This window comes from Adiantum capillus-veneris, chromosome 22 (genome assembly GCF_014529385.1).
Source record: "Adiantum capillus-veneris isolate H3 chromosome 22, ASM1452938v2, whole genome shotgun sequence".
In the NCBI taxonomy this organism is placed as follows: Eukaryota; Viridiplantae; Streptophyta; class Polypodiopsida; order Polypodiales; family Pteridaceae; genus Adiantum; species Adiantum capillus-veneris.
Window position 1 is genome coordinate 147,887,808 of NC_140952.1, and position 7,241 is coordinate 147,895,048.

At 41.2% G+C, this 7,241-nt stretch overlaps 1 protein-coding gene across 1 annotated transcript; it reads right to left on the reverse strand.

Annotated features, from left to right (window-relative positions):
- Nucleotides 1-4,462: 4,462 nt before the first annotated feature.
- LOC147430403 (non-specific lipid-transfer protein 1-like) lies at nucleotides 4,463-5,523 on the reverse strand. Its single transcript, XM_086495727.1, has 2 exons — nucleotides 5,087-5,523; nucleotides 4,463-4,674 (listed from the first exon to the last, which is right to left on the reverse strand). Exons 1-2 carry the CDS (start codon nucleotides 5,476-5,478, stop codon nucleotides 4,644-4,646), a joined length of 423 nt encoding a protein of 140 aa, XP_086351853.1. The 5' UTR covers nucleotides 5,479-5,523; the 3' UTR covers nucleotides 4,463-4,643.
- Nucleotides 5,524-7,241: the final 1,718 nt, after the last annotated feature.

Sequence of the window (7,241 nt, forward strand, 5' to 3'; positions counted from 1 at the left end):
ATAGTGTGCCTAAAGCCTATTGGCTAATCCCTAGGGGGTTCCTATGATAATTTATCTTATTAAATTAATTAAGTAAGAATTTATCAAGTCCTCTCTCTCAAAGGGGAAAGGAGGACACTTGTTCAAAGGCTACCTCTATTGCTAGTTGTGACCAGGACTTGTGATTGGCTAGGCTTGAGAGAGCCAATGAGCCACAAGAATGAGCTAGAATATGGGGTCGAGTATGCAACTAGAGGGATATCTTGGGGGGTATACTCTCCCCCCCCCCCCCCCCCCCCCACACTCACACACACACACACACACACACACTCATATTGAGTGAAGTGAAAAGTGCAAGATATACATCTCCTTCTCCAAGCTTGTTGTTGAGAAGTTGAGAGCCTACACCAATACTCTTGGCTATGGAATGCAAATCCAGCCAAGAGCCATGCTTCAATGCTTAAGCTTTCCATCTTCTTCATCATCATTATTGTGCTATTATGCTATGCTATACAAAAAGAGTGATGATAAGTGGGGAACTATCTCTTTCTTGTATGTTACTTATTCTTCCTCTTCCCTACCCTCATTTCCCGCTAGCTCTCTCCACCTTGGGAGGTGTTTGAGGCCTTGAGACTGAGGCAGAGGATGATTAATGCTTTTACAAGATTATGTTATACTCATGATGCATGAATCTTTCCATATTCATTGGATCACCTAGGTCACAAGGAACACAAAGATTGTATTGTACCAAGTCTCTCTTGATAGGAGAATCTATAATAAAAAATCCTATTGGAGGGGGGACCGGCTCCACATAAATCCGGTCCTCAACTGTTGTCAAGTTCTCTAAACTCTCTCTCTAGCAGAAGTATTGTTCATGCCAAGTTAATTAAATATATGGTTATGTTGCTACCGCTAATTAAGTTCACCCTCTATGTTCTCAAAGTAGTCTCATGAAAATGCTCACTCTTATTCTCTTAATTCCGCTATTCTCGAAGTTCTTGGGCCATTTTCATTACAGAGTGTTTGAAACCTTATAGCTAGTCTTAATGGGTCCAATGAGCTTTTAGTTTAATTAAACAATTATCTAGGTGTTATCAAGCCCTCTCTCTAAAAGGGGTAAGGAGGACACTTGTCCAAAGACTACCCTTGTTGCTTGAAATGCATTGTGCATGTGATTGGCTAGGCTTAGAGGGGTCCAATGAGCTTCAAGCTTGAGCTACAAGGAGAGCTCAACCAAAGAAAGCAAAGGGTGCTTGGGGCGTATACTCCCTCTCACACACACTCACTTTCTCTCATTCTCACTTGGTGAAAGTGCAAGAGTTCAACTCCTTCTCCAAGCTTAAGAAGTTGAGATCCTACACCAATGTTCTTGGCTATGAAATGCAAATTCAATCAAGAACCATGCTTCAATGCTATGTTGGCCATCTTATTCATCTCCATTACTATACTACTATGCTATATATGCTAAGCTCTATGAGTTATGGTATGAGAGGACACTACTTCTTTCTTGTAGGTTACTTCTTATTCCTCTTCCCTTCCCTCACTTCCTGCTAGCTCTTTCCACCTTTGAAGGTGTTTGAAGTCTTGGGATTAAGTCTGGGGACAAGTTAATGCTTTGGTAAGATAGTTAAGGGCATAATCTTGGTGCATGAAGCTTTCCATTTTCATTGCACCAACGAGGTCTAAAGGAACACAATTGTATTGTAATAGATATATCTACATGGGAGAATCTATAATACAAAAGCCTTTTGGAGGAGGGACCGGCTCCAAGTAAGTCTGGTCCTCAACTGTTTTCAAATTTCTCTCTCTCTCTCTCTCTCTCTCTCTCTCTCTCTCTCTCTCTTACAAGTATTTTTCATCCCAAGCTAATTGGGTGCACTATTCATTTTGCTACTTGCAATCAAGTACTCTTCTTATGCTCCTTAAAAACCCCTCTTATTGGATATGTTCACTATGGTTATTTAAATTCCGCTACTATCCATGTCATAGTCATATTCCATTATAGATAGTTTTGTCATGGATCCTGCTAGAGAAGGACAACCCATGGGTGCAAAGTAGCAACATGTATATGTTATCATTGACATACTTGAAGGATCAACAACATATATTCTAGAGGAGTTGACTCCAAATAATGCTCAATTGAAAGGACATAAAGAAGGCAGTCATGCTCAACGTAAACCCTAACATGTACAACACTTCGGGAATCTTTGTCACTTAGCAGTCGTCGTATAAAATAGTAGCCACTTTTGTAGTTTTAAGAGGCTTTTGTAAAAAAATAATTCAACAACTATTTAGATGTCTAATCAGAAAAGCCTTTTAGGAAAATATGCCAACACATAGTGTGAGTTGAAAAAACATATCGAGAAAATAAATAAAGGGTTGAAGTTGTCTTTGCATGCCATCTCTGAAGATTTACGCTGTAAAATGCATATAAAGGCCCCCTTTTTTAAAAATTGACTCAAACTTCTTTGAAAAATCCCTCAATAGATTTGTAATGAGCCTATCAATTTTCTAAGTTTCTTAGATATAGACTTACAACATTTACTATTAGCCCGAGCTAAGTATTAAATCGCAAAAAGGCTTTTCTAAAAAATTTAAGAAATTATTTGTAGCATTTTTATCTCTGAAATGACTCTTAGAGGTTTAAACACATCCTTGAAAAATGCCCGAGAAGTTTCATGAAGTTTTTATGTCATGCAAAAGAGTCATGCTTAAAATACTAGAATCGAAGCATGAGCCACTGTAGTGGCTCCACGTCACTTTTGGACAATTACAAGACTATTGTTAAAGTAATTCCACAAAGCCTAAAACAAATGGCCACTTCAATTGGCGTAAACCTAGCTTATCATAGCTTATACAACCTTTCCTTAGCTCCCCATGGCCATCATGTACACATCCCAAGTTATGCCCATACATGTATACATGACCCATGGACCTTTTTATCATTCTTTCCAAGTTCATAAGAGGTAAGAAACGAGGTCAAAACAGCCCCAAGAAAGGTTCATACTAGTTCTCCACTTTATCCTCTTTTGAGAGGATCTTGAGCCCTCTCACAACTCATCTATGGAAACAGCAACAAGATCTACCATATGCTTTGCTATTTCACTCATGAATGAATCATTCTATTATCTACCTTAACCTATCATGCGATATCAGTGTCAATAGTATGATTAAAACTTCCAAATCATTTGTCGCCAATCCTAACCCACTTGCCCCGTATTGGACCTAGTATGTGTACACACTTTGGTTGCTATAATGCGATTTCCCTCTCCTTCTCTCTCTTAGAATAATCCTTGATTAACTGCCAAATCGGTCTATTGAAGACACATGCATGGGCCATTATCTTTGCTAGTTGCTTGGGGATTCATTTTCAATTGGAATCAATACTCGTTTTCTTTAATAGGGAAATCTTCCTCATTAGGTGTTTTTTTTTTTTGAATTTTTCATATTTGTTTGACGCATGTCCATATTCTCTTCCCTCTTTTCTTCAAGAACCAGCTTTGATTATTCATGTCTTTTGAGTTATGTTACCCTCACCCTCCAATTTTTAATGGGTTCTCGGTCGGTAGATATACTTGTAATGGGCCTATGCATCATACCTTCTTACTGCATTAACTTCCTCCTAATTAAGATTTATGTTATTCTTGCAATGTTTTAACTCGTCTAATTTCCCTAACTTTCCATGAAGCAAGGATTTGCAAATTCTCACAAAACAAGTCAAAATGATTTTACCACATGGAGAGATAGGATAAGAGCCACTTTAGAGATTGCACAAGTTTTGGCATGTACTAAGGGGCCATGATAAGACTATTTTAACATCGCAGAAATTTTAAAACCTTTTTAACTTTTTCTCCAATCTTGTAAACTAGGTTACTAACTACATCAAGTGCCACAGCATTTTTAACATGGGCCTTTAACTCCACCCTAAACACTTCATGTAAGCTTATCGAAATTGCATAAAGGAACTCTTCTCATAGAGAGGCCTCTCAAATGTACTCTTAAATTTGAGTTAAGTATACGAAATAAATATAACAAGATCCAAACAGCAACAATGGTACGGTTCAAAAGGTGAGGTTTTCGCGAAAATCTCCCTGATGAAAAACTATTCAATATATGTATATAAGACATGGTTGAACGGATGATTAATAAAGTCACATTTTTGAATCTCATGATGTTTACCTGGTTTCATTTGGTAAAATTTACTTGAATTCATAGAATGATTCATGATTCTACTAATCTTTACATCCCAAGCAATAAGCTTTTGTTTCAAGGAATAGTATCCCAATATAGTTCAAAAGACACACTTGTGGAAAACATGTTAACTAAAGCAACAAGTAGTCTAAGCAATTATTTAGAGAGTGTTGAAGTGCAGTAAGCGGATCCAGTGCAATATACCCTCTCTTCCCTTTGTCCATTCATACTATGATAGAAGAGACTACAAGGTCACTCTTCAACTTCCGAGTACTCAAAAACTATGTACCAATAACAATGAAAAGGTGCATATTTGATAAGCTGACCAATTTCCGAAACTATTCATCACCAAAGTTACAAGGACGTGGATACAGACTTAATTAAGCATACTGCAAGGAACGTACAAACTAAAGATCAGTTGAAAATAGACAGGAAAGGCAAAAAACGGGATGGCAGATTAAGATTCCACCGGCCTAAGTGCATCTCGGCTTGGGCAGACAGGCCCTGAAACATCAAAAATAGTAAACAATCAGAACAAATGAATGGAATCGAGACTCAAATCGTGCATGCAGGTCACATACATACATGCATACGATACACTGACACAAACAAAATTAATGCCTTCAATCATGGTCGTCACTGTACTGAGCTGCAGAGCTCCAACTTCGCCTATAATGCAAGGATTGGCACCACCGCACCTTAATTAACTGTAACAGACGCTAGAACATTATGACGTTTACAAGCTGGCGGCATATTAGTAATACCAGCTAACTGACATGACGAAAAAAATCACATACAGCATTGCAAGCACACATGCGTCGTATAAGCTAGGAGCGTGCAAATGCACGTTAAGGAAAGGCAATTGATGATCTGCTGTGCTGTTAACACGAGGTGATAATAAAAATGATGAGCTTACTTGGTGCAGTCGGTGTTCTGGTTGACCTTAAGGCCCAGCTTGATGCCACACTTGTCAGAGAGGTCGGAGACGCGGGCGGAAACGAGGTTGGGGATGCTGCGCGCGTTCTGCTTGATGCACTCACAGACGCCCTGCCTCTTGAGGCCTTGAAATTGGGTATTGAGGGCCATCACGTTGGTGCAGCAAGACTGCGAAGGGGCAGCTGGTCGAAGGGACTTATCGGTAAGGTAGGAGAAGCAAGGGATGAACTTGAAGTTGATAGAGACGCAGTTCACATTCCCGGTTACAGCCTGCGCTGCTCTTAAGGATCCCGTTCCCGTGCCCATAATCAATATCAATAGGCACAGCATGTAGACCGGGAGATTCATCGTCAGGCCTCCCGCTGCTGCCATTCGGGACACTCGACCTCCTGCTACAACACAGCTTCCTGGGCACTAACCAGACCCACTTATATAACTATCCCCTAGCTCCCTTTTAACGCGGAATATAAATAAAAAAATGCAAGCACTGCAACTTGCAAGTTATAGAAAATAGGCTGGCTAGGGTAGCCTAGATTGGGGATATCCTATGGACTTAGAACCCCACGGTCCCACCTCATCCACTCCAGTCTGCAAAGTCCAAACCTCATATCAGAGCGCGTTCAATGAAGGAGGTGTCCGTTTTCAAATCCTTGTTTGTCCGCATCAACGCTGGCATGATGCATCCACTCAATGCTGGGGCCATTGAGCGTAGAAAATCTCGTACATTTGGACTCTGGAGTCAGGACTGTGTCTAGACTCTGGCCATGACTCGAGACTTCGTGCCCATGGGGTTCCATTCACTGCAGTGTTCTGGAGATTTATTTTTACCAACCATACACGAATCCCTTTAAGGCAATTCTCAATAGGACATTATGTCAAATACCTTGTATTTTACCGAGTACCCTTTACAAGTGTCAATGTCTCCGAGCTCAAGGCTAAATGCCAAAAGTGAGAGAAGCTCACGTGCACGGGATAAAGAGGGGGAGAGAAAGAGAGAGTGTGAGAGAGAGGCCACCTTCGACGGTCGGCCGTACTCGTACTATTTTATAGCGAATCCCTCCAGATTTTTTCATTTTCCCTATTGTCTCAATCGACCAATTTTAATTTCCAACCGGCCCAAGGCTAACATCAGCACTATCTAACACTAGGTCAATAAGACCCCAAGGTGGTGGGATCAACGATCACCGACTCGCTATGGGGATCTCGAGAAGGACAGATAAAGGAGAAAAAAGTTAGCACATTGACATGTGAACCCCCCCCCCCCCCCCCCCCCCCCCGCGCGACACTCGAATCTAAGACCTCCTCGTTGGTAGCCTGACGCCCTAACCACGCGCTCACGTGGGGTTGCTTGTCCCCAAGGCGAAGCCACTCTCTAATAAAGTGAACTCGGACATGGGCAAAAGTAAACACGGACCAAAAAAAGTAAACAAGGACAAATCAGATGGCGTCTGAGCTTCGTGGGAAATGTGCTTCACTTTAACACCCTACATCACATTGCTTATACTTAATTTAATACCCCGTGTTAGATAGTGTCAAGGCACCCTTTTCCCGAACACTAGGTTCCAAATTTGAACTTTCTTTGAGCAGTATGACAGACTGATGGTTGTACTCACAGTCGTAAGAGTCTCCCCCTCTTCACCTCGAATCATCATATCACGACAAGCCCCTTCCTCCTACTAGAAAGCCCTCGCCATTTTCCCTTGTGAGGGAAGGGGAAAGAGAGATGGCCTATCAAGAAGCACTCCGCAATGGCCTGTCCCCTTTTCAAGACACCCTAATACCAATTAGATCGGCCCCTCTCTTGGTGCCTCCCCAAACATCTTCTATGATGAGTATTAGCGTAAAGATGGTATCACCCAAGCACCCCCAAGACTACGTGAAAATTGCAGTGGACTTCAAAGCCTCAACCAGAGTATGTTTCCTCAGTAGCCACGTATGTTATTTTTCCCTATGGCTCCAATGTAGCAGAGCTATGCAGACATTAACGTATGTTATTTTTCCCTATGGCTCCAATGTAGCAGAGCTATGCAGACATTATGAGGCTACCTCAAGATTAAAACCAATTGTTTAGACCTACAAACCCTCAGCTCCAAGGTATGAACTTTCTCTTTTCTATTAATCAACAAGAGGCATGG